Source organism: Monodon monoceros, unplaced genomic scaffold, assembly GCF_005190385.1.
Source record: "Monodon monoceros isolate NGI ecotype Baffin Bay Population unplaced genomic scaffold, NGI_Narwhal_1 Super_Scaffold_10, whole genome shotgun sequence".
Taxonomy (NCBI): Eukaryota; Metazoa; Chordata; class Mammalia; order Artiodactyla; family Monodontidae; genus Monodon; species Monodon monoceros.
The window spans coordinates 45,699,104-45,726,898 of record NW_021703766.1 but is presented as its reverse complement, the minus strand read 5'-3'; the positions used below and the strand labels follow the sequence as shown (position 1 = coordinate 45,726,898).

The 27,795-nt window shown below is 50.1% G+C and overlaps 1 protein-coding gene across 2 annotated transcripts; it reads right to left on the bottom strand.

Moving 5' to 3' along the window:
• SUPT5H (SPT5 homolog, DSIF elongation factor subunit) lies at nucleotides 1-26,879 on the bottom strand. 2 transcript variants are annotated; one of them, XM_029204050.1, is made up of 30 exons: nucleotides 26,814-26,879; nucleotides 26,465-26,542; nucleotides 21,381-21,546; nucleotides 17,660-17,725; nucleotides 17,102-17,113; nucleotides 16,506-16,575; nucleotides 16,341-16,409; nucleotides 16,166-16,231; nucleotides 15,846-15,876; nucleotides 15,022-15,090; nucleotides 11,351-11,602; nucleotides 10,065-10,154; nucleotides 9,886-9,956; nucleotides 8,205-8,310; nucleotides 7,880-7,973; nucleotides 7,655-7,791; nucleotides 7,067-7,222; nucleotides 6,821-6,967; nucleotides 5,809-5,955; nucleotides 5,597-5,722; nucleotides 4,628-4,712; nucleotides 4,184-4,303; nucleotides 3,997-4,099; nucleotides 3,786-3,913; nucleotides 3,589-3,694; nucleotides 2,975-3,133; nucleotides 2,685-2,853; nucleotides 2,366-2,569; nucleotides 497-592; nucleotides 1-405 (listed from the first exon to the last, which is right to left on the bottom strand). In XM_029204050.1, the coding sequence occupies exons 2-30, from the start codon at nucleotides 26,537-26,539 to the stop codon at nucleotides 262-264; spliced, it is 3,264 nt and encodes a 1,087-aa protein (XP_029059883.1). In that variant the 5' UTR covers nucleotides 26,540-26,542; nucleotides 26,814-26,879; the 3' UTR covers nucleotides 1-261. The 2 variants fall into 2 exon arrangements, with proteins under 2 accessions (XP_029059883.1, XP_029059889.1); XM_029204056.1 differs by having other exon boundaries at nucleotides 26,725-26,839.
• Nucleotides 26,880-27,795: the final 916 nt, after the last annotated feature.

Sequence of the window (27,795 nt, the reverse complement as noted above, 5' to 3'; positions counted from 1 at the left end):
GACCAAACAGCTTTTTATTGAAAGACCGTAACACAAAAGAAAGCTGGGGAAGGTGGGGACTGTCCCTGTCGACTCTACTCTGATTCCCATGAATATCAGGGAGGGAGACAGGAACCCAGAAAGGAAAATAAAAGAAATCCTGATCAACCCGGCTAGCCCTGCTCCAGGGCCCAGATCCTGTGTCAGAGCCAAGGGCCAGGAAAGGAAAGAGGGACACTCTCCATCTACCAGATTCATCTGCCAAAGTCCACCCTGCCTGCCTCAGGCCTCCAGGAGCTTCCCCAGGAAGCGGAGGTTGAGGATCTTGAGCTGTTCATCAAGGTCCATGCGGACTATGCCATCCTCGCCATCAATGCTCAGCAGGACACCTGTGGCTTCCCGATCCTCACCCAGGATCACCTTCACCTGGGGGGGGGGGGGCGGGGACGACACGACACATGGGGTCACGGTCCTTGGCAGCAGCCCAATGCCCCCACATCCCTTTGTCCTCCCTTACCTTGTTGTTCTTGGTCGGGGTGATGGGCTCCAGGTGCTCACTGGAGATGCTGACAACCTTCTCGCTGTCCTTCAGGTATACGGAGCACATGCCCCCCTGGGGGTGGGGACAGCCTGGTCAGCCTGGCCTGCTCCCAACACAGGACTGATACCGCCCCCCCCTCTCAAGGGACATAGGATCAGGGCTTATTCTAAGAAGTCACTTTCCCAAAGTGACACAGGGGCAGGAAAGGTGAAGGCTGGGCCTGGTTCCAAGGCCTGGGGTCTGTGGTGTATGGGGGCAGGGTGATAAGATCAGCAAGGGAAGCTCCAGCATGAAGCTAACTTAGGCCAAAAGGGAGACTGTTTCTCAGGCTCTTGACTCATCGTGTCCCAAACTGGCCTCAGTTTCTTCCCCACACTCGCTTCTCATCCCGGGTCTCCGTCTCAAGGATGGCCTCATGGTCCCCGGCACCAGCCAGAGCTCTAGACCTCGTCTTAGTCAGCAACTTCACCAACAACCTCCAGCTCTGAGGCCTGTCCATTCAGCCTCCTGAGGGGTCTCTCCCACCTCCCTCTTTCCTCTCCTCCCCACAGCCCTATAGTACAGCCTGACCTCCCTCTGGGCTCCCAGCCCCTGATCCAACTATGACAGAGCAACATAGTGAATTGATTCCAAACCACGGATCTGATCCCACCACTCCCCTGCTTAGATTCCTCCACCACCTACCAGTGCCCTCAGGACACAATCCAAGTTCCCCAGGCTGGCATGTGACCAGCTCCAGCCACTCCTCTGGCCTCATCACTCACCTTCCCCCTTGAATCTTTAGTTCCAGCCACAATGAAGAGACTTCAACCCCCCAAATGTGCCAGGCTTTCCCTCACCTCCAGGCCTTTGCACGTGCACTCTATCTAGAACACACTCAACCCCTCCCCCAGCCATTTCTCTCGGCTTACTCCTGTTCATTCTTCAGGTCTCAGCGCAGATGTCACCTTCTCCCGGAAGCCATCCCTGATCCCTTCCAAAGTTGGATAAGGTGCCTCCCTGGGTTCACATAGCTCCCCTTGCCCTCTGGGCTTCCTATATCCCAGCTCTGGCCACTTGGGCTGTCACTGTCTGGAGACGTGTCTGTCTCCCCCACTGGAATGTGAAATCTGTGAGGGTAGGGCCTGGAGCTGTCTTCTTCTCTGGTGTTTAATTAATTCAATTAATATTTACTGAGGGGCCAACAAGGTGTCAGTCCCTCATCTAGGAACTGGGGCTACTTGGGAAGAAAATATAGGCTTGGTAATCAAAGAACCACACCAGGGTAAACTTTAAGCTTTTAAACAGGTAGATAACATGAAAAAGAATTACATGGACCCATAAGAGACAGATCTGAGACAGCCCAAGTGCTTTCTTGAAGGATGAGTAGGAGTTAACTAGACAAAGAATGGCAGGAAGAGAGTTCTAGACAGAGGAAAGTAATAAGCAAAGGCCCTGAGGCTGCAGAGAATTCAGTGACTGAGAAGAATGGAGAGAGGCCAGCAAAGCTGGAGCTGGGAACGCCCGGGGGGCGTGGGTGCCTGGCGCTAAGCCGAAGCCTGGCACAGAGGAGCACTTAGTCCACGTTACTGAACTGATCTTAGAAGAGTATGTCAAAAAGTAACCACACTCCTGGGTGCCAGTCACTGTCCCAGGCCGTTGGGGGCCCAGCCATGAGCACAAAAGGTAGAAGTCCCTGGCCTGTAGAGCTTACATGCCAAACCTTTCCACATCTATTTTTCCAGCTATAAATGAGTACTGGAAAATGGGGATAGACAGTTAAAAAGAAAACAGAAAACAGTAACCAGAGAGACTGGGGACCCCAAAGGAAAGGATGCCCGCCCACCCACCAGCCTGGGCGCTTACCGTGACACTGCGGATGACGCCTGTCTGCCCCACCACTTGTGTATCCAGGTAGGTGTCCCGCACCTTCACCTGGATGTCCGTGGTCACCCAGTCGCTGGAGTTCTGCTCAATGCCTGAGCCCGGTGTGTGTGGGTTGTAGCCACCAGGGGAGGGAGCTCCAGGTGTCATCGGACTATAGCCAACAGGGCTTGGGCTGGGGCTGGCCTGTAGGGAAAAAGGGATGGGGTCATTGGGAACAGGTTATTTGGCCTGGTTGTCCCTATAGGCCCAAGGTCCATCCTAGCCCACCACCCTCAAGGGCATGCCAAGTGAGCAGTACCTGATAGGCCATGGGCGAGGGGGTGGGGTGGTAGCTGGCTGGGGAGTGGGTGTTCTGGTAGCCTGCTGGGCTTGGCGCCACCTGGTGGTAGCTCTGGGGGCTGGGGCTGGGCTGGTAGGAGCCTTGCGGGGAGGGGGCTGCATAGGGGGAGAACTGGTCTGTGTTGTACCTGCAGAGATAAGGAGAGGTGTGGGGCATTAGCTGGGGGCATTAGAAGGGGAGAGAAGGAGGTGGTGGCAGTGGGGAGGGTTTGGACAGCGGGTGATAAGGCCTAGTCCCAGTGGACTCACATGGCTGGCGTCCCTGGCGTCTGCGGGTTGTATTGTGGGTTGACCTGCGGGGACGAGGGGTCTGGGTAGCCAGGTGTTTGGGGATTGGGGGTGCCCCCATAGGCCTGTGGGGATGGTGTAGGCTCGTCATCGAACGCGTACTCATATTCTTCCTCAGCCCTGTTGGGGAGAGACGTCTGTTGAGAATGACTGTGGTGATCGCAATGATATAGCAAATGCTTCCAGAACAGCGCTGAACACCAGGCAAAACCAAGGCAACTTCATCCTCACAAACAACCCCATCCAGAGGCCTCCATTTCACAGGTGAGGAGACTTGGGAAATAGAGATGAGGTTGCCCAAAGTCACATGACCAAGATCACACAATTTGTCTCCAAGCCCAGGTCTTGACCACAGCATGCTACTACGATGGGAGCTGGAGAGATTACTTTGCCCCCAGCCCCAGCCTTGCCTACCCCTTCACATAACCAGCCTGGGGCCGAGAGCAGAGAACACAGGGTGGACCACACAGACCCGTCCATCACACAGAAACACAGCAGAACCATTCACGCACATGGGCACACACACCCAGTGGCTCAGGAAGCCCTGCCCCAGCCCCCAAGCTCCTGGCCCTCACCGTGACGGTGTGTTAGGATTGTTGGGGTCCCAGGCCCCACTCTGGGCAGGAGTGCGGCTGCCATCATGCAGGGGCGTCTGAGAGCCATAATGCGGGGTGCGACTACCTGGAATGGGAGAGATGTGTGTCCATCAGTTCTGTCCTGGCTCCAGATCCCCCCACATTGCCCCTCATCCCCGTCCCGTGGGAGTGCTCACCATCCTGGAGAGGCGTCTGAGAGCCGTACATGGGTGTGCGGGAGCCAGAGCCGTACATGGGCGTCTGGGAGCCATACATGGGTGTCCGCCCATAGGTCGAGGTCATGCCGCCCGGGCGCCGTGAGCCCCTGTAGACACAGAGAACAAGTGGGGTGAGTAGGGCCCTTGCACCACCCAACAACCTCCCTCCCAGCCCTGACCTGGCCCGTACACCGTGGTGAGGCGCTGACGGTCCACTGAGATGGTCTGGCAGGTGGAGTGCAGCTCCACGCGGGCTGTGGACTCCGTGGCATCTTTTACCACGCCAATGTAGCCTGGTGGGGAGGCAGGAGGTCAGGCTGGGTGGGCTCTCCTTCACCGTGCCCCTCCCCAGGCCTCCACACAGTCTTGCAGGTCACCTTTGTAAGGCCCCTGGGAGATGCGCACAGTCTGGCCAATAAGCTCGTTGTCTCTCCGCCCCCGGCCCCTGCTCATGCCGCCACTGCCGCCACCCGGGCTGCCAAAGCCACCACGCTGACCTGGGGAAGAAGACTGTCACCAGTCCCTGGGGCCATCCTCTCATGTGCTGTGCCCACAGTCAGGGTACCCTCCAGCCCCCTCTTCACCTGACTCCCTCCACCCTTGGGTTAGGAGGCTCCTCTGGGGGCCCACCACCAGAGCCCTGGGCTTTCCCATCACAGCCCTAGCCACCCTGGGCTGCACTGTGGTAGGGGTCGGGTCTCCCCTGGGCTGTGAGCCCCCATCATGGTCGGGCCAGCCCAGAGCAGACACTCAGTGAGTGTGGGCTGAACAGCCTCTCTCTTCCACCCCCCAGACATATCCCCACCCCAAATTCCCCTCACCTCCAGCACTGGGGTGCATGGGGCTGCTGATCCGGGGGCTCATAGGGGCAAAGCCACCTACTGTGAAGTTGGTCACATCTCGCGGCTGGGGAAAGGGCAAGAAGTGAACAGGAAGGCAGGGCCTGGATGACAGGCTCCCAGCCCCCACACCACACTGCCTGCTGCCATTTGGGAACAGTTCCTAATTGAACCTGCCCAGCAGCCATGCCTCCCTCCTTCTGGTCACAATGCCTCAATTTCCCTTTGGGAAAACAGTCACCCCTATGCCATTGTGGGCCTGTCAATCAAGAGGCCCAGGCCTCTCTTGGGCAAGGAGTGAGACTAAAATGTGGTAGTCAGGAATTTAAACCCCCAGTGACACAGAAACTGCAAGCCATGGGAATTCAGCATTCCACCTGCAGGGCCTGAGAAAACCATCTCCTGGTCCCAGCTCCCCAGATCCCAGGTTTGATTTCCTTTCTGATACCTGGTTCTGTGCAACTTCCCTACAAATTCCACCTCAGGAACTCTGCTTTCCCCTGAGACATTCAGGTGGCTCTCTGACCCTTCCTTCAGGTCTCTGCTCAAATGCCACCTGCAGCAGCGCCCATCATTCTCTGTCTCCTTATCCCGTTTTATTTTTCTTCATAGTGCTTGCCATCAGCCCCAGTTGTATTATGCATGTATTTATTTATCTGTTCATCTCCAGAGCAGCAGCACTAGAAAGGCAGAGATTTTTCTGTCTTGTTCACTGCCGTACCCCCAGTGTCAAGCACCTAACAGGTGCACAATAAAACTGAATGAACAAATTATTTGGTAAATAGCTCAGTATCCCAATAACCCTTTTTTTCCATACTTTGCCAAGGACCTGACACTGACACTTGCCCTCCTAATCCTCCACAAGCCCATTCTTGTCACTCCTGGGGCCAGGGTAGGTCAGAGAGCCGAGTCAGGTGGTCAACAGACAGGGTGCCACCATGCCTGTCTCACCTTCGAGCCCCCTGCCAGCACCAGATGGCGGGTCTTGCAGACAAACATGCCCCCGTTCTCTACCAGTTTCTTGCAATGCAGGAAGGCGAAGCTGCGGAAGAGATGGCGAATCTCGCCCTCCCGGCCCTGGATGGGGAAGGACAGTCACTCTCGTGGCCATGCCCCACCCCAACTCTTTCAGATGTGACAGATGGGCAGGAGCTTATACTCACTGAGTGGGGGCCATCAATGACCTTGACAATGTCTTTCACATGGATGTTGTTCTGTTCTGAGTCCAGGGCCACGGCAAAGCGGTTGTCCTTCTTCCGGGTCACAGCCTGGTGCCTGACAGTCACCACCTTCCCATACATGTTCAGCACCTACGGAGAGAGGGGAGGGGATACTGAGGGGATGAGAGTAGAAAGGGGTGATGTGGAGCAGGGCTTCCCTACAGTGGGATGATTATTCCTGTAGGAGACTGTCCCAAGCTCTGCAGGACGTCTAGACTCCCTGACTCTGGGGCAGGTAATGTCAGGGAACCACCCCCCAGGCACTGGGTCAACCGAAAATGTCCCCAGTCATATTCCAAAACACCCTCTGGGAGGAGCCTCCATTCCAACTGAGCATCAGGGACCTGAGAGATGAGCAGAGGAATAGATGTTAACATAATAGCTAATGTCTACCCATCACTCTGTGCCAGACCCATGCTAAATCCTTCACACAAGATTTCACTGAGGCCTCAAAATTTCCCTCTGAGATGGATGCTGTCACAATTCCCATTTTATAGAGGGGAAATCTCAGGCCCAGAGAGGGCAAGTTACTAGCCCAGGGTCATACAGCAGAGAGCAACAGAGCTGAGATGTGAATCCAGAGCCCAGGGTCCTAAGCATTTACGCTCTGTGGCTCCCACATGCACGGTGAAGGGGAGGAAGGCACCAGCAGCACCCAGCCCTTGAGAAAGCACCGAATGCCTGGGTACGTATCTGATGTCACGGATTCAGTCACAACTAATGAAGTATATGCTGCTGCTATCTTCTTTTTACAGGGTGTGATACTGAGGCACAGAGAGGGTAAATGACACGCACTTGCCTGATATCACACAGCTGGCCATGGGTGACAGAGCCAGGTCTGCAACCCTGAGCAGTCTGGGATCTTAGCCACCATGCGCGGCCACCTCCCAGGATGAGGAGCTGGAGGGAGAGGAAGCCCCTAGAGTAAGCCTGCCTCTGCGTGCAGCACACACACCTGGAAGGTCTCCCGCTCCAGTCGCACGATGACACCCACGGTCTGGGGGTCCAGCTGCACCAGCTCCCCCCATTCATGCTGGCCCCCGACATCCACACCTGATGCCGTCTCCGAACAGAGCTGCAGGTCCCGGGGGAGCACCTTCAGCTGTGGGAGACGGGAAAGGGTGAAGCAGGGTCCACGTGGCTCATCGGCCTCGGTCTCCTCCTGGCACATTCACCCCACTCCCAGCCCTCCACTAGCTACCTCGTGCATGGTGAGGTCAGAGAAGAGGATGACGAAGTTCTCCTCCACCCGCACAATGAGGCCTGTGTCGCCCTCGAACCGGCCGGCAATCACCTTCACGTGGTCCCCCATCTTGAAGTACTTCCGAAGTTCCTGGGCCGGGAACTCCAGCATGTCCTAGGGATCGGGTGTGAGGACAACAAGCAAGTCAGGGGAAGTCACCACAACCCATCTGTCTCCCCATCTTCAGATTCCACTCGTAGTCTCAGAAAGACCCTGGCCAAAACCCACTCCAGGCTCACACCCCCAACCACAGGCTACCCCAGGCCACCTGGACCAACCTCAGCCTGCCCCGGAGACTCAGGACATCAGCCTGGACAACCCTTTACCCTGCACAGAGACAGCCTGTCCCCAAGACATATGACACCAGACTAGACACCTCCTCAGACCCACCTGGAGACAGCCTCACCCCAGACACACCATGCTGGGCCTAGACAAGCCTCAGACACAACCACCCCTAAGCAAACTAAAACCAGTGACCTCAAGATTACTCCATGGTTTCGTCATGCCCTCAACCCACCACGTACATACGGGCAGCATGGTACCCACCTTGAGGTCCTCGTGCTTGGGCATTATGGTGATCTTGTTGCCATCCACGCTGAGGATCTTGCCCTGCAGGTTGATGAGCTCACCCTCACACACCTCCACATTGTCCCCAGGTTGGAAGTTGTGTTCCCGCTCCTTCCCTGTGGGGGGAGGCACAGGGCTAACTTGAGGGCTGCTCACCATGGGCCGCCCCCTCCTTGGCCTGGGTTACTGACCAGGACCAAATACCTGTGCTTTCAGTCACCACCTCGAGGTCGATGCCCTCTGGCTGGTCCTCAAATTTCTCCAGCTCAGAGAGTGTGGGCTTCACACCCTCCGTGATCTGAGCCCCAAGAGACAAGAGGAAGAGAAGGAAGTGGATGAAAGTCAGCGTCACAGCCCAGCTGAGCGGACTGGAGAGATGGTGAGATTAATCCCCTGGGGATGCTCCTAACTTGAGGATCCAAGACAAGCCCAGATAACCCACTGCTCTGGGGCCTGGACTGCAGGAGGGAGAAAGCTTGGCCTCCCCGCTTCCCACCGCCATTAGCACGAGCCCCTCTGGGACCCTCACCACAGCAGACATGGCAAAGCTCTTGAACAGAAAGCCCTTCCGGCTGTAACGGTTCCCCTCGAAGATGAGGAAGTCACCATCAGAGGCAACATCACCCCCCAGGGACCTGGGAGTTTGTGGGGGAGAGAACATTGGAAGTGGAGGTTAAGAGGAGAATCTTGCTGTACCTCAGTCTCCTCTGCTGGCAAAGGGGGAAAAGGACACAGGATGCCTGAGCCATCCCCTCCCAAAACACACACCCCTTGGCGAGGGTGACCTCTCACAAAGCCCAAAGGCCCCGCCTCAACGGAAGGACGCACAGCACCCACCTTCTTGCACCCTGCTGCCCCCCGTCCCTGCTTTATTTTCCACTACAGCAAGTTTGACCCATCTTCCTAACTAGAATGGCAGCTCCAGAAGGGGAGGACTTAGCATCTTTTATTCACTATTTCCCCTATAACAGGGCCTGGCACACAGCAGGCACTCGGTGAGTACTAGCTAGACAAAGTATCAGACACTGCTAACAGTTAGCACTCACAGACACATATGACCTCACCGACTCCTCCCCAAAGCCCATGACATCAGTAATATGAGCCTAGTTTCCAGGGAAATGAGAGAACGAGGCTCAGGGAGGGCACACCACATGGCCAACACGCCGAGCCCTTGAGTCTGAGAGTCAAGATTCAAATGCAGGGGGGCGGGACTCCCAAGCCTGTGCTTAACTCTAATGGCCCTGCATGTGGGACAGGGGGAACTTAGTTCCTGCCCATGCTTCTAGAGTGGGGAGGGAAAGCCTGCCCCGCTCTCAAAAACGGAGCGCTGGGGAGCAGGCTGAGCTCCTCCTGCCGAATGCTCAATCATCTTCTCATTCACATGCTACACTTGGCAAGAGGCAAGACTGCTCAGCTGCGCATGTCTGGGCACTGCGTCAGACCGGCTACCGGGGGGCAGGGAAGGGTCACTCTAATTTGTGCTCAGCGGGGGATGTCCAGACGGGTGGAGACCACTGGTGTAAATGAGTCCAATTCAGGCATGTGAAGTATTAATCTGGCCTGGCCTGGAGGCATTAGCCCAGGCTGGCAAATCAAAAGGCTCATTCTACAGTCCAGCCTTTAACAGAATGAAAAACTGGCTGCTCATCATGTGTTTCCAGAACAGGACCAGAGGAAAAGTGTCACTGGCTCTTGTTTCTCCAACTCCTCCTCTCCTGCCCTCCCGCTGGAGCCCCCAGCAGCCCTGGAACACTGGAAACCCTGGGCTGCTCCAATGCTCTATCCAGCGGGGAGGGGGAGGGAGACACCCTGAGTGGAAGGGGCTCTGTACCCACAACTGAGGTGTCCAGGCATCAGGAAATGAGGGTAAGAGACTTTATAAAGCCTGATGTGTTGATAAATCTCATTTCAATATGTGATACCATTAATCACACTTACTAGGTGTCAAGTGTTGTTCTGGGTACACACACATATTAAATCATTTGAGCCTCAATACAATCCTAGGAAGTGGGGGTTACTATTATAATCTTTCCAGCAGAGGAAACCAAGGCACAAGGATGTTAAATAACATGGCTAAGGCTCTACTGCCAAGCTAACCACTCACAAACTACAGATGGCTCCGGGAGCCCAACCCTGCGGGGGAACCTGCAAAGGCATATCCTACACCACACCTCTGGGCACCCGGCCTGGCCCAGCCCAAGGACACTCACCTGATCTTTTCTGCATCAAATAGCCTCTGTGGAGGCCGCTTAAACTTCTTCCTTTTGGCAAACCAGTCTTTCTGTGTAGGAAAAGGGGCATGAGTAGGAAGGGTGAGGGACGAGGGCTTGGCCACCAGCAGGGGTATCAAGCACCCCCTCTCCCCACTGGCAGCACATCCCCACGATACCAAGCTCATTCGGGCCTTGATGCGGTCGTAGTCGATGCGCGGGATCATCTTTAGGGAGATGGTGTTTTGGCTGGGCTCCACGTAATCCACCTGAGAAGGCCAGACAGGTGGTCAGCAGGGGCCCAGCCCTCCCCTCCTGACCCCGGACACAGAAAGGGAAAGGAGATGCCAGGAAGGGCAAGGGACAGAGGGTGATGGGGAAGAAATGAAACTGCTGACAAGTCCCCCAAATTCACTCTCTAGCCTGTCTTCCCTCCATTCTGAAACTGAGTATCCACTGCCATCTTGACATCTCCACCTGGATGTCTAGAAGGTCCCGCACACCCAGCATAACTGCAACTAACCTCCTGATTGCCCCAAACCCACTCCTCTCCCCATCTTGTCCCTCTCCATCCTTCCTTCTTCTCAGGCACACAACGTGGGAGGCATTCTTCACTCCTTTTTTTCTCTTATACCCATATCCAACCTGGTAGCAAACCAGTCAGCTCTGCCTTCAAAAATTCTGACCTCTCCCCTCTCCTCTACTACTGCAGCCTCAGTCCTGTCCTACCATCACCTGCCACCTAGGCTGTGGCAGCAGTCTCCTCACTGGTCTCCCTGCTCCCGTGGCCCATCCAGTCTATTGCAGGGTTTCTCATCTGGGTAAGCCTTTGTTGTGGCGGCCGTCCTGCGCCTTGACGGATGTTAGCAGCACCCCTGGCTTCTAGCCCCTAGATATCAGACTCAACTCCCTCCCCAGGTGAAACAACCAGAAATGTCTCCATTCATTGTGCAAGGTCCCCTGGGGGTACCCCTGCTTGAGAACCAGTGGTCTAGTCCCAATGCAGTCAGCAGCGTAATCCTATCAAAATCCAAGCCACACTGTATCCCTTAGAACCCTCCCATCTGACTCCAGTAAAAGCCAAAGCTCTAGGATGAGTCACAGGCCCCCGTTGCCTTCCTGAACTCATCTCCTGCCACTCTCACCCTCATTCACTCTGCTTCGGCCAGTGACGGTCCTAGCTCATGGGCTGCCTTCTGCCACACCCCTTCCCCGAGAACTCCGCGTGGCTCACTCCCTCACCACCTTCAGATCTTTACTCAACACGCATAGAACATGCACAGAAGATGGTCATCCGTTTCCTGTGTGCTCACAACAAAGTCCAGACTCTGCTTCACCTGATCCGTGTGGGGTTCTGCTCTCTGCACTAGTCAGGGGGCTGGAAAGGACAAAGAGAAAGGAGGGGAGGACAGAACAGAGAGCCCTGGCCTCCTCGGCCACCCCAGCCCAGCCCAGCCCCAGACACCTGAGCAATGTCGTCCTTATAGATGCCCCGCTTGAGGCGGACCCAGGATTTTGGTTTCAGGTTGGCCACCTCCTTCACCACTTTGAGCACATCTGTCATCTCCTTGATGGGCACCATCTGCTGGTTCCAGTAGCCAAGCCGCAGGTTGCCCACGCCCTCGATGGCCTGCTTCACATGGGTCTGCTTGTAGGCCTCCACGTAGATGTAGCCCTTCACATGCTCTGGTGCCACTACCGACTTAATCTGCAGGGGCTGGAGGGCCGAGCCAGTGAAAAGAGACAGTGAGACACGACTGCTGGTACCAGTAATGACCGCCACCTCAGCAGTCTCTCTTCTAGGAATTTATCCCACAGAAACATGTTTGTGCAATGACCCCCACACAGGGACATTCACTGCAGAGCCATTTAGCATAGAAAACAAACAAAACTGGAAATTTTTAAATGCCCCCAAAGAGGGACTTGTTAAGTTATGGAATAACCATACAGACATAACTCGTTTTACTGCTCTTTGGCTTTATAGCACTTTGTAGCTATTGTGTTTTTTACAACTGAAGGTTTGTGACAGCCCTGCAGGGAGCAAGTCTATCGGTGCCATTTTCCCAACAGCAATTACTTTTTAGTTAAGGTATGTACACTGGTTTTTTTAGACATAATGCTATGACACACTTAATAGAATACAGTATAGTGTAAACATAACTGTTGCATGCAGTGGGGAACAAAAAAATTCATGTGACTTGCTTTACTATGATATTCACTTTATTGTGAGGGTCTGGAACCAGCATCTCCGAGGTCTGCCTGTACCATGAAATACAACGTAGTACTTAAAAAAACAATGAGATGGATCTATATGTAGTGACACAGAAAGATATCCAACATATGTTCTGTGGAAAAAGCAACTAGAACCAAAGAGAGCTGGAGTGACTATACTAACAGCAGCACAGACTTAAAGACAAAAATTGTTACCAGAGACAGAGGACATTTAATAATGATAAAAAGTTCAATCCATGAAGAAGATATAAGAATTATAAATGTATATGAACCTAACAACAGAGCCTCAAAATATAGGAAGCAAAAACCAACAGTAATGAAGAGAGAAATTGGTAATTCACCAATAATAACTGGCGACTACAATACCCCACCTTCGACAATGGGTAGAACAATTAGACAGAACATCAACAAGAAAACAGAACACTTGAGCAACTCTACAAACCAACAAGACCTAACAGACATCTACAGCTAGAACAGTCTGTCAAACAGCAGTGGAATTCTCAGGGGCACACTGAACACTCTCCAGGATAAACCATATGTTAGGCCACAACACAAGTCTCAAATGTAAAAGGATTGAAATCATATCAAGTATAATATATTCTTCAACCACACAGAATGAATTCAGAAATCAAAGGAAATTTACAAGGTTCACAAATATGCGGAACACACTTCTAAGTAACCAGTGGGTCAAAGAAGAAATCGTAAGGGAAATTTTAAAATATTCTGAGATGATGAAAACAAAAACACAACATACTAAATTTATGGGATGCAGAGAAAGCCGTGCTTAGAGGTAAATTTACAGCTGTAAACACCAATTTAAAACAAATTTTTTTTCAAATCAATAACCTAACCTTCCACCTTAAGAAACTAGAAGAGAAAGAGGAAATTAATCCCAAAGCAAGCAGAAGGAAGAAATAATAAAGATCAGAGTGGAAATAAGTAAAATAGAGGTTAGAAAAACAATAGAGAAGACCATCAAAACCAAAAGTTGGTTCTTTGAAAAGATCAACAAATTTGACAAACCTTTAGCCAGACTGACCAAGAAAAAAAAGAAAAAACTCAAATTACCAAAATCAGGAATGAAAGAAAGGACATTACTACCAACCAAACTTACAGAATTTTAAGGCATACTATGAATAACTGCATGACAATAAATTAGATAACCTAAAGGAAATGAATGTTTTGTAGAAAGACATAAATTACTACAACTGACTCAAAAAGAAATAGAAAATGTGAATAGACCTATAAGAGGTAAAAATATTGAATTAATAAGCAAAAAACATACAAACACACACACACACTCACAGACACACACACACACCCAAAGCCCAGGATTAGATGGCTTCACTGGTGAAATCTACCAAACATCTAAAAAATTAATACCACTCCTTCACAAATTCTTCCAAAAACTAGAAGAGGGGGGAACATTCCCAATTAATCCTATGAATCCATTATTACCCTGATACCAAAACCAGACAAAGACATCCTAAGAAAACTACAGACCAACATCCCTTATAAACATAGATGCAAAAATCTGTAATGAAATAGAAGACCAAATCCAGCAACATGTTTTCATACAGTACGTGAATTATATTTCAATTTTTTAAAAAGCACCTAGTTTGTTTCCATATTCACTGTGATAGTGAAAAATGGAAACCACCTTATGTTTACTGTCATGGAAAGATGACTATGGTATTGACAAAAGGCTCTCTGCAGAATGATACGTATATAATACCATTTTTTTTTAAATACCTATTTTTCAATATGCAGAGAAGACAGTCTGGAAAGACACACAAACCAACAGTAATTACTTCTGAAAAATGGGACTTGCGTATGGAGAGATTTTGGCTTTCATGATATACATGTACCACTTCAGTCCCATCTCAAATGGGGTCACTAGAATCTTGCCCAGGGCATAGGGTAGAAGTTTGAGCACATTCAACATCATGATTTGCAAATCCTGCAACTGTCCACTTGGTCCCACTGACACACACCCACTGTTTTGGCAGGTAAAAGCTATGCACTCAGCCTAACACAAATCATATTCAGTGAGAAAGTTACCAACCAGCACGTCCTGGTTCCAAAACTAACAATTACGCCTATGATAACAATTACATTTACTGAACACAAGCTGCAGAACAAGTCCCGGCTAAGGATTGGACATATTCAAATATACTTAATCCTAACGATGCTGAGGGGCAAGCAAGGGGCACAACGAAGGGAAGCGGCTTGATAGAGGTCACACAGTGAGGAAGCAGCAGGGGCAGGATTCAAAACCAAGGAGTCTAAAGAAAAATCTGTGCCCTTAATGCGGCATCTGCTGCCTTGCACGCAGCCGGCATTACTTCATGTTTTGTGTGTTGTGTGTGAATGAGCCCTTAAGGGGCAGGGACCAGCTCTGGCATGGTCACGGCTGTATCCTCAGCATCTCCCAATGCTGGGACCAGCCCAGAGGAGGGGCTCAGTGGATTTTGATAACTGAGTGAAAGAGAGAAGGAAGGAATTCTCCTCCCCAAAGGCCTGTTCTGTGATGCACTTAGCCACACTGCCCTATGGTGGGACTCGCAACCAAACAGTAAGAGGGTGACAGCTGCCCACCAGGGTTGGTGAACAGGCAGAACTCATTCTCAGGCAGAAAAGGCTCAGGGAGCTAGATGGCTGACTTCCAGAGGGGTGCAGAGGCTGGAGAATCCTGCCAGAAATGCAGAGAGAATGAAGACAGTACCTCTGTAAGGCATGAAGAACACTTTGATCCAGAAAATGGTCATTTTCTAGCTGAAGCAGCTCACCTACCAGGCAGTGCTGCTCAGCACAAGGGGTATCTGGTACCCCTGAACTTGTACTGTCCCTCACTCTGGGCTTTACCTGTCTCTCATCCACAAGCTGCTTGCCTACCCGACTTACCGTGTCTGTGAACTGGTAGGCAATGAACTTGCGCATCAAGGAAATGGCTGTGGCCCGTTCCTCCCCAATCTGGAAGAAGAAAGGCAGACTCAAGAGAAATGACAAGATGGAGAACAGGACATAGAAAAGGGGGCAGGAGACAGCAGCAAGAAAGACAGAGTCAGGGGAGGGCAAGATAAGGGTAGGGGATTAAGAGGTACAAACTACTATGTATAAAATAAAATAAAGCTTTAAGGACATATCGTACAACACAGGGGACATAGCCAGTATTTTCTAATAACTATAAATGGAGTAGCTTTAAAATACTGTGAATCACTATGTTGTGCACCTGAAATTTACATAATGTTGTAAGCCAATTATACCTCAATGAAAAAAAGAAAGAAAGAATCATCAAGCAAAAAAGATAAAGTAAGACAGTGGGAATTCCCTGGCGGTCCAGTGGTTGGACTTGGCACTCTCACTGCCAGGGGCCTGGGTTCAATCCCTGGTTGAGGAACTAAGATCCTGCAAGCCACGTGGCGTGGCCAAAAAAAAGATAAAGGCCAAAAAAAAGATAAAGTAGGAGAGAGGGAGGAGCAAGAGAGATGGAGAGATTACAGAGCAAGAGTAATGGACAGCAAGAAAAACAGGGAGGAGACACTGAGTGAGGGAGGGAGAGGGGAGGGGAGGAGGAGGGTGGGGGGAGAGAGACGATGTAGAGGCAGACAGAAGGAAGAGAGTGACAGATCAAGGAGACCCCGGAAAGACAGAAGGAGAGTTCCCCCCAACGAGGCCGCCTCTCCCTTTCCCCTGCCTCCCCCAAGCCATGAGGCCAGAGCACATACCTTACATTTGACAGTCCACAGATTGGGATCCCTGACAGGAGAGGAAAAGGAAGCCTTTTAGTGAAACTGTCTCCTCATCATGAAACATACAAATCACCACACCCATCCTTCTTCCTCTCCCTCCACACCCTCTCCCTTCTCCATCCTTCCATCCATAAGCAGAGAGGAGAACAGTGCCAATCTGCCCTTTCCCTCTTTTCCCACCATCCACCACTCTGTCTGTGTGACACTGTGACCTGATTTATTTCGGGGAGTGAGCCGTGTGGGCACATCACCCCAGTAAAAATTCCCACCTCGGCCCTCCTGTCCCACCCCCTTACTTGACTCCCGGGAGCAGCTGCTGCTGGGTGATGTCATCCGAGAGCTCATCGGATCCTCCATACACCCTGGAGAGAGAAGGGCCGTCAGGAAGGAAGGGGTCTGTCAGACCCCTGACCCTTCTCGGAAAGGAACCACCTGCTCCCAGCCTCCCATCAGCCCAGCCCACACCCTTACGTCTCTCCCACAGATGACTTTGCGTATTTCTTCATGTAATACTCGCCCAGTTCTTCTTCTCGCTGGTCCCTGGGGTGTGAGGGGGAAAGTAAACAAGAATTGAAGGTTGAGGAGAGGAGGGTGGGCTGACCTGCCCCCAAACCTCCCTTTCCCCTCACTGCTTACCTCCAGAGGTTTTGTAGGCGGCGAGCCCCGGAACGGTCTTCATCCAAGACAACATTGTCGATATTGGAGGCTGCAAAAAAAATGGGCAGATGGGGTGAGTAAGGGGAGATGAAGAGCAAGCAGGGGCCTGGAGAAAGCGGTGGGGGTTAAGGGGGTCAGAGGTGGGTCCTGGGGCGGCAGATGCCTCACTGAGGAAACCCCTAACCCTCATCTTCCTATTCTGGCCTACTCAGCATCCTGCTTCTCAGTGTCCTCCTTGGGGATGGGGCCCAGCAGTTGGGGACATCCAGCTGTTCCCCATCTCATTGCCACTGCCTAAGCACATCCTGAACTCCGTCCCAGCCCCCCAACCCCTTCACCCTGCTACCGGCAATGCTCACACTCACACATACACGCACACATAAACACATACACGCTTTCCCAGGCCAACAACTGCTAGAGACCTGGCCCCAGACCCCCTGCCTCTGGACCCTACGTGAGTCAGAGCCCCCGGGGCCGGGGAGGGGTCAGGGGTGAGGGAGGGTGCCACAGGCAGGAAGGAGGAGATGTCAGGATATGGGAGGAGGGTCGGGGAAGCACACTTTTCAGGTTCTTACCTTCAATCTCTTCTACTTGGAGGAAGAGGAGGTGGTGGTGGTGGTGGTGGTGGTGGTGGTGGTGGTGGTGGTGGTGGTGGGCGAGGGCAGACAAAGTATGAGCCAAATTATAGCAGCGAAATCAACCAATGGGTTGGGGGAAGGGGAAGGGAGGGACACAAGAAGGTTGAAAATCAAAAGTAAAGGCCAGGCACCAGGTGGTGGGGGGAGAAGCCGAAATGTATGAGGCGCACAGAACGGAAAATAACAGGGAAGGGGTGGCACTGGCCCAGGAAGTGGGGGGTATCTTGGGATAGAGCCTGTCCCACCCCCACAGCCCCCAGAAGGGATTCACTGGGGCCCTAGGAGCCCAGAGTCCTCTCCCCACAGCCCCCATCCCCCCAACTCATGGGCCTAAAAGGAAAAGGGTGCGGAGCTGGCCTCTCTGGCAACGACAGAAAGAAGCAAGGTGAGGAGGGTGTGGGTTGGGGTGGCTCTGGGCATGGGGGTGGGGGTGGGCTCTCAAGGCCCTCTCGGCCACACCCCCAGTGGTCTCCCAGAGGTGGGGCCCACACACACCTTTCTCCAGGATGTCCTCTGCTCCATCCTCCCACTGGTCCTCATCCTCATACTCATCGTCCACATCTGGAACGGGAACGCCAGGTGATCAGGGGGGCATCCAGGGAAAAGATGACCTCATGACAACAGCTCCCAGGAAACATCTCCTCTGGGCAACAGGCACTACAAATCCCCACCTCACAGGTCAGCACACTGAGGCTCGGAAAGGTGAGGCTCTCACCCAAAGCCTCAGAACTGCCTCAAGCAGCAGGGTCAGGTCTAATGTGCAGATCCACCTGACTCTAGAAGTCATCCCTCCCCCTACCACCCACAGATCCATTTTAAAAATAAGATAAAAATAAGCAAGCAGAAAAGTTCCCTCCCAACTATCAAGGGAAGGGAAAATTGGTATATAGTTTTTTTTATTTGTTTGTTTATTTAAAGATAGGGTTTGTGGTTTGTTGGTTTTATTATTATTCGCTTACATTTGTAACAGCCAACCCTTATTGAGAGCATACTGTGTGCCCTGCCCTCCTCTGAGTACTTCCCAAATTCCTCATTGAATCATCCTGGCAACCCTAAGGGAGGTACCACCATTGTTCTAATTTTACAGTAAGGGCTCTGAGACCCAGAGAGGTCACCTAACTTGCCTAAAGACTCTCAGCTGATACCTGAGAGGCAGTCTGGCTCCAGGGTCCATGCACTTAACCTCTCCACTACATAACATATACTCTTGTATGTATTGAATATTACACTAAAAACTGAAACAACACACAACGAAAAAATCCAAAGTGTACAGAGGATGTAAGTGTACAGTGAGTCTCCCTCCAATTTCTAACCCGTCAGTCCCCTTTCTCAGATGCAACTGTGTGACCAGCTTCTACTCTAGAGGTAATCTGACCTTATATAAGAAACGCATATAAATCCCCCACCACTATTTTCCCTTCACACAATTTCTTTTCCTATAAACTTATTTATTTATAGCTGCATTGGGTCTTTGTTGCTGCACGCGGCCTTTCTCTAGCTGTGGTGAGCGGGGGCTACTCTTCATTGTGGTCGCGTGCTTCTTACTGCAGTGGCTTCTCTTGTTGCAGAGCACGGGCTCTAGGCACGCAGGCTTCAGGAGTTGTGGCACGCGGGCTCAGTAGTTGTGGCTCGCGGGCTCTAGAGCGCAGGCTCAGTAGTTGTGGCACATGGGCTTAGTTGCTCCACGGCATGTGGGATCTTCCCGGACCGGGGCTCAAACCCGTGTCCCCTGCATTGGCAGGCGGATTCTTAACCACTGTGCCACCAAGGAAGTCCCCTTCCACACAACTTTTTAACACACTGTTCTGTCCCACCCTCTTTTTTAAAGCAATACTAGTAGCTTGGAGTTCTTCCATAGCAGCACACGCCTCATTATCTGTCCTATAGTTCATTATACCAGGCCCTTATCATCGATGGACATTTAGGTCACCAAACATTTGCAACTGCAAACAGGATCACAGCAAGTGTCTTTGTTCTTGTATCCTTATGTACCTGTGGGGTGATCTCCTAAAAGGGAATTGCTGGATCTAGGGTCCTGATGTGGTAGATGTTAATGGGCACCGCCACAGGCAGTGCTGAATGTCACTCCCACCACCACCAAGCAGGTGTCCCTAGTGGCCCACATCTTTGTCACATGGCATGTTATCCGTTCTCTTGATCTGAGCCCATCTGCTGTCTAAGACTTTCTCTCCAAGCAAGGACTCCCTCCCTCTCAGCCTTTCAGAAAAGGGCCGAAGCTCTCTGAGAACGAGGAACACCTAGAGCATCTCCTGCCCCTCTGTTCCCTGGCTTCCTCTCAGGTAAGAAGGTCCCAAGAAAATGAAGGGTGGTGTTTCAAGTCGCTCCTCTTTACCTGCGTGTGGGAAACAAGCATTCTCATGTATGGATGGTGGGAGTATCAAGTAGCGACATTTTCAGGAGCTGATAATTGGCCAAAGAAAAAGCTTTAAAAACATATGCATCGGGCTTCCCTGGTGGCGCAGTGGTTGAGAGTCCGCCTGCCAATGCATGGGACACGGGTTCGTGCCCCGGTCCAGGAGATCCCACATGCCGCGGAGCGGTTGTGCCCGTGAGCCATGGCCGCTGAGCCTGCGCGTCCGGAGCCTGTGCTCCACAACAGGAGAGGCCACAACAGTGAGAGGCCCGCGTACCGCAAAAAAAAAAAAAATATGCATCCCATTTGTCCAGCAATTTGACTTATAGGGATTTACCATGTAAAAAATCTGCCACGTCTGTGTTTGTTAGATGAAAAAACTACATCTTCATTTTCACTGATCTCTAAGTGAAATTTAGTCAACATCAATTATGTCAACAAAATTTAGTCAACAACAATTATGTCAACAAAATTTAGTCAACGTCAACTATGCGAAATGGCAACAAACCACAGTAGTGTTAGCCATGAAATCTGATATTTTCATAGCACAGTACCGCTATAAATATCTCAAAATATTACAATCAGTGTTACTTCAAAATTAGATTCTTAACAGATCCTCCACTAAATCTTGTTATTTCAATGTGCTAAAAAAGAAGCACATACATCACAATGTTCTCTTATTATTTAGATACTGTATTTCAATATAATTGTTTTCTTTGGAATCCTGTGTATTTTTTTAAATGCATTTCAGAACATGATTCTGAGAAGGGTCAGGGAATCACACTTCCATAGGTTTCACCAGACTCCAAAAGGGGTCACGGTACAAAAAAGATTAAGAATGCCTGATCTAGGTAATAACTTGCATATGTGAGTCTAAGTGTTATATGAAGATGCTCAAGGCAGTGCTGCTTATACTACTGAAAACTACAAACAACATCAACGTCCCACAAGAGACTGGTTCAATAAAGCACATCACAGAATGGAACAATGTGCAGCCACTGGAAAAAAACAGATATTTCAACAGTGATGATGATGACGACGAGAGCAGCTAAAATTTACAAAGTACTTGCCAAATGTTCAGAAAACTTTCCTTCCGAGAATTAACTCATTTAACCTCAACTATCTATGTTATACCTACCTCCACAAGCATTGAACAGAAAAGCAGTTACAGAACAGCAGAGACATTGTGGGTCTATGTAACATAAATAATAACCCTGTTTTCTGAGGGCCTACTGCAGGCTGGGCATTATACTTTGGGCTGCCATCAGCTTGATGTGCTTTACATGCATAGTCCCCCAAATCCCCAAAACATCCCTGCTGAAGTCGGCAGAACTGCCTGTCCCCCTGTACAAGGGGGAAAAGAGGCTCAGACAGACAGGCAGCAACTTGCCCAGGGCCACGTGGAGAAAAGAGCAGAGCGAGGCCAGAAGGGACCTGCATCTGTCAGCCTCCACTACCCTGTCCAGCTGCCTACTTCTAGGTCATCTGAGCTTTTCACGATTAGTAGTTTTTTAAAGGAGGATAATGGCATTGTAACTGGGTTTTAAAAGGATCTATCTTATAGGAATACATATGAAATATTTTGGGGTTAAATTGTGTATTTGGGATTGGCTTCAACATCATCCAGTGGTGGGTGGGAGTGAGCAGGAATAAGCAAAACAGGTGCAGCACTGAGCTGTTCACTACTGATGCTACGTGATGGCAGATGGGGGCTCCGTAAACTACCCTACGATTGTGTGTTTGACATTTACCAAAAGAAAATGTTTAAAAAGTACATTGGAGAAATAGAACTGAAGGTGGAAGTCCAGCCTCTGCTCAGCACTCGCCAGCCCTGTCACATACCAGCCTCATCCAGAATGAAGCCGCCATGGCGGGGTTTCTTGGGGGGCCGGTCATCATCTTCCTCCTCCTCTTCCTCATCATATTCCTCCTCCTCTTCCTCCTCCTCTTCTTCCTCAGGCTCTTCCTCCTTCTCACTACCTGCTGCACTCCGCCGCTCCTCCTCTACCTGCAGGGTCAGGTAGGGTTGGGGCACCAGTGTACTGAAACCCCCAAATCCAGACACCATGCTCTCCACCCCTAAATCTGACCTCAGCTCTGCCTGGACGATCACAGCCCCCTCTGCTCTGCATACATGTCCTTCCACCCCGGCCAGGCCTCCCTGGTAGCCATCCTATCTCAGTGACAGCACCGCCATCCACCCAACCAATATCTGGGAGCTGACCCCCCCCCCAAACTAGATCTCCTTGCTAGCCTCCACCGAGCCTTTAAATGTTATCACTCCATTAGGTTTGGTCCTTGGCTCTTGTCTCTCTCCATGCTACAACTCCCCTGGGCCATCTCATCCACTCCCTTGGCTGTGGTGGACATCTCTGTGACGACTCTCACATCTGTTTCCAGTCCACACTGCTGCCAAGGCCACTGACCGCCTCTCACAGCTATTCTATGGACATTCTTTGGTCCTTACCTATAAGATCTCTCACACCACCGACCACTCTCTATGCAGGGAAACACTCTTCCCTTGGTGTCTGCCACATCGCGCTCTCCTGGCTTTTCTCCAACCTCTCCACCTGCTCCTCTGCAGGCTCCCTTTACTGTGCTCACCTCTCAAATATTGGCTTCAATCACCAGGGTTCAACCAAGGGCCCACTTTCCTTCTCCCTCCATGCACTCTCTTCCTGGCCATTTTACCTTCCACGATCTCACTTACTGTCTCTGTAGATGACATCCCATCGGTCTCCAGTCCCCTACTTTTTCCCAGAACTAGAGACCCTCCTGTGCCAGCAGCCTCCTGGATACCTTCCTCAGATGTCCTCTGAGCCCTTCACAACCACCACACCCCAAGCTGGCCTCTGTGTCTTCCCCTAGACCTGTGCTTGCCTCCTCTAGCTCCCATCAGGCACCAAATTCCTGACCTTTCTGCTTTTTGAGCCTCATCTCTTCAATCCGTCCCTTCTTCCCCATCTGCACAGCCCCTAGCCTAGGCTAGAACATTGCCCTCTAAATCTGAATCCTTGCCCCAGCTTCCTTTCTTGTCTCTTGGCCTCCAATCCCTCTTTTTCATACAAACCACAAAAGGCAATGACCCACACAAAACAGTGTTCCCCAAATTTCAACCTTTCCCTCATTAACTTCATGACTTTTTGCCATGTCCACATCGGTACAACCCATTTATCTAATATTTTCTTTAAATTCACCAAAATTTTTACTTCTGAGGCAAACTTTTTTGTTTTGAAATGTTTCAGAAGTTAAAACTCTTTAAAGGTTAGCTAGTTATAAACAGAAAGTAACCATAAAGATAAAAGCAAAACAATGTTACTAAGTCCCAACATATTGTTGCCTGCTGCAGGCTAAGTCTAAGGCCTGTTCTCCCCGCCAAACACAGAGACTAGCAAATTTCAGAAAGGTGTTCAAGACACAGTAGCACTAAAGTGAAACTTTCTCCATGACCCAATTAAAAGACAGCGTGTGCAACTAAAAAGAAAATAAATGAGTCAATGTGGCTTCAGGTCTTATTCTTATTCCACCTAAAAGCACTTCTCATTACTCCCCACCTGGAAAACATCCTACAGTCTTGGGAAACTATGACCTAAAACACGAATCTGGGGGACTTCCTTGGCGGTCCAGTGGTTAAGACTCCACACTTCTGCAGGGGGAACGGGTCCAATCCCTGGTCAGGGAACTAAGATCCCACACGCCGCACCATGCGGCCAAACAACAAAAACAAACCAAACCAAACCAAAACAAAAAAACATGAATCTGATCATTTGGTGCCCTGCTTAAAACACAGCCACGGCTCCCCACTGCCCTCAGGTAAAGAACCAGCTCCCTAGCAGCCTGGCCTGGGAGTGCACACTGTGCCCTCTGCCTCTCCCTCTCATCCCGCCTCGCTGGGCTCCCCCTCCTAAATGCTAGGTTTGAGCCACAATGAACCACTTGCAGCATAGCACTGTCCATCATCCATGCCGGTCCTCAGCATAAAAAGCCTTTCTCTTCTGCCTCTTGTTCATACTTCAATCAAAATACCCTCTCCTTTTTATTATTTCTCATAACTTACATACAATTAAATATATTCTTTTGTATATTATCTAATGATATTTAAAAAATCAAAATCCATTGTATACCAAAGATAACCCCTAGACATTAATTATAGAGAGTCCACTTTGAAACAACATACATAGTTACTCATAAATCTTCTGTAGTTGAAAGCTTTTAGCTATGAAATTCTTCCCCCTTCATATGAGGACTTTATGTTCCATAATGAAGGTAAATTGTTCCTACTTTGGGACAATTTGCCTTCTTTATTTAAGTGATACTAGTTAGTCCTTTGGCTGCCTAGAAATTTTAAAAACAACTGATAACTACATCTACTGCCTGCAAGAGAATAAAGGAAAAGGAGCATAGGAGGCAATCTCATACATTATTGATAAACACATACAAAGACAGTATTGGTACAAAGCTATTTCTCCATATAGCAACTTTGAATTTTAATAATAAATACATATATATATCAAAGATTAATAAAAGAATAAAATTATCCACACAAAAAAAAATACCCTCTCTTCCAGGAAGTGATGCCCAGGAAGTGATGCCTGCCCTCTCCCCACCAGGGAAAGTCAGGCACATTCTCTGGGCTCACAACTCTCTGGGCTTCCTCCATCACAGCCCTGACCACCGAGAGCTAGCTCCTTAAGTGAAAGGCCCATGCTAGTTCAGACATTGCTGGGTCCCTAACACACCACCCAGCCTGGGGCTGGGAACAGAAAATGACTTTAAAAAAATAAGGCTGACCCTTGAATAACATGGAGGTCAAGGGCTTCAACCCTCTGTGTAGTCAAAAATCCACACATAACTTATGGCCAGCCCTCCGAATACAAGGTTCCTCCGTATCCACGGTTCTGCATCTCAGGATTCAACCAATCTTGGATCATGCAGTACAATTTACTATTGAACAAAAATCCACATATAAGTGGACCCAAGCAGTTCAAATCTGTCGTGTTCAAGGGTCAATTCTATTTGCTTAATACAGAATCCTAACTAGCCCACAATGTCCCTTACTTTAACAATTCACACTACAAGAGGACCACAGCCTGACTTCTAGGAACCTTGTCATCATCCCCCTGGCTCAGTCCCAGCAGTCTTCTGTCCAAACCTGGCTCCGCATCCTCTGAGGAGATAGCTCTCACTACTATCTCTATGTTACCTCAGGGCTTGAACGTGCTCTTACACAGTCCGTCCTCAGCACCCCCTGGAGTAACCATCTGCTTATAAAACTACCTCCACCTCAAGACAGAGAGCTCATGAGGGTCTCATTACCATCAGGCTTTAACCACAAGCAAAGTGTCTTGAAGCCGTGAGTCAGAGACCAAGGACTCAGTGAGACAGCTTCAAGTAAAGGCCCTTCGTGTCATCTTCCCTCTTGTCCCATTCCCACCATGGCAAGCTGAGGACTCCCCAAAGGACACAACAAAGATTGACAATCAAACGCCTGCAGAGGGCAAACAGGAAACGTAAATAAGTAGGGCAGCTCAAGGGAAACCTATGGCACTCTTCACCTACCTGATGTTTTCCAGAACACAGGTTTATGAAATCTTTCCTTTTCTTAAATCTGCATGATGACAAATGGCAATTAATATATCCCGGGAACAGGAGAAAATTCCTAACTTTAAAGAAGGGGTGCCACTTCTTGAGAAAAGTGCTGCTGTGGGTGTCACTCAGATTGCTGGCTCTTCCCATTGTCCCAGAAAAGCAAGAGAGCTTGATTTTTACATGAAATTTCTACAAGTGTTGGCAACTAACTTAAGCAATAAGTTAACGTTTCTATAATCATACTGCCATCTCTGTTTGTCTGTAATTGTTGCCTACTAAGTGTAAACTCTGTGAAGGCAGAAATTTGCCTTGCTCCACTCTCTCCAACGCCTAGGAAGTGTCTGGAGCATAGCAATAGATGCTCAAACATTTACCTGTTCAACAAACGAGTAAATGAGAAATAAATAAAACAGGCTAATAGCTAATAAAATAATATCTGAAATCAGCTATGTCCCAGGAAATGTTTATTTGGTTCCTAAAACAGTGACATTCAACAGACCCCTTTGGGTTGAAGCTAAAGTAATCCTTTCAAAATATTAGATCACATGCTTCCTTTGCTCAAAACCTTCTCATGGCTTCATCTCACTCAGTTAAGGACAAATTCCTCACCACAGCCTTTAAGATTCGACAAGATCTGGCTCCTGTTACTTCTATGTTGCACTCACTCTGATCCAGCCAAACTGAACTTCCTGTCACTTTCTGAACACCACAGACATGCTCCCAACTTTGCACTTGCAGTTCCCCATTACTGGAACACCCTTCTTCCACATGACATGACTTACTCACTCACCTCACAAATCTTTTTCCAAATGTCACCCTCCCAGACTCACCATGATCACCCTACTCAAAGTGCAACCAGCACTCCCTATTCCTTCTCAACTCTACTTTTCTCCAGAGTGCCTTCTAGCTAACTAAATGATTTACTTCTCAGTTATGTTTGTTTACCTTCACCAGAGCAAAGAAAGATTCTAAAAATCAGTTTTGTTTACTGGCGTAGCCCAAGGGTAAAGAAGTGCGTCTAGCATGTAGTAGACACTAGAAGTATATTTCTGGAATGACTGAACACACCTAAATATAAAAACTAATAGTGAGTTCTTACTATATGCCAAGTCCTTCAAACACATCACTTGTTATCTCACTGGACCTGGAACATCCCGGGTCTCCAGCACCTGAGCCTCTGCTTGACTTGGGCTTGCCTACTTCCCTATCTCTCCCGACAACCTGGAAGCTCCCAGAGGCCAGAGCTCCTTCTGATCCCCGCTAAGCTCCCACATGGGCCGTTCTGCCCTGGTCCTGTCCCCAGGCGCAATGCCTCCCCCAGCGTCCCAGCCACAGACCTCGGCCTCCTCGCCGTCACTGCTGCGCTCGCTGTCCTCCTCCTCGGAGAAGTTGCTGTCTTCGCTGTCCGACATCTTCTGCTCGCAGGAAAAGACGGCGGCCTCAGCGCTTCCCCCAGTTCCGAGCCCCACCCCGAGCCTCAGTCTCCCCTCGGGTTCCCGGGGAGAAGAAAAACCCCTCAGCGCACTTCCGGCAGCCTCGTTCCCGCAACCGTGATCCCGAAATGGGACCACCCCCCGACACACGCCATCCGCTATACCTCCGGAGTCCCCTAATCCGGTCTCTACACCTCCTTGGCCCCCGGCGACTCCCGGGCCTGCTACCACGGCCTCCAACCCAACCGCTCACCGTTCAGGTGCCACCTCCGCCTTCGGCACCAGCTGCCGTTCACACGACGCCTTGCTGAGACTGACGTGCCTCTCGCGAGAACCTACCACTTGGCCCCGCCTAACGCGAGATTTCTGGGGTTCATCCCCGGTGACGCACTTCCAGGACGCCATCTTGAGAGTGGCAGAGTTGTCTTAAAGTAGAGCTTGGAGCTGACATCTTGGGATGGTCAAATCGTAGTGTTATAACACCCTGGGATCGGCCTTTTCTAGCCAGAAGTAAGTGCTTGCTTGAATTTAGTCCAGATCACTAACGTGGTGTGCCAAGCCGTGAGGAAGCAAGAGATTAGCAAATAATAACAAATTTGCAAATAAGTCAGACTTTATCTCACAGCCTCTGAAACATTCCTAGGAGGTAGATACCCCTACTTTGCAGACAAGGTAACCGAAGCTCAAAAATAAACTATGTAACTGCAAAGTGGCAGACCTAAGACTCCTCCCCAAGTTAGGTAACCCCAAAGCCCTTGTTTTCCTTAGCAATCTCCCTAAATTGACTGAAATGTGAATTTACATAGTAGTAATTATTTGTCAGAGAGATGGCAAAGACAACCAAGTATGATGAGGTAGAGATATGAAAAATTAACCTGATGGAGGAAAATATAATCGAAGCTTTTAGAACACATTGCTAAAATTTCCCACATAAGCATTGAGACATCCGGATTCAATTTACAGAAATTTAATATACATCTAGTTAGTTAAAAGGGAATGAGTTGCTGTTGGACTGGCAGCAGGTTCATAAGACGTGTAGTCCATGGAGTGAGTATACATCACAGGTGCATCTCTGCATAAGTATACAGTCTCCCCTCCAACCCCAGAATGAACCCAAGACAGATTGGGGAGGGGCTGCACACAAAATAGAAATGTTTTCCCGGGAATTCCCTGGCCTTCCAATGGTTAAGACTCTGCAGGGGGCGTGGGTTCCATCCTTGGTTGGGGAACTAAGA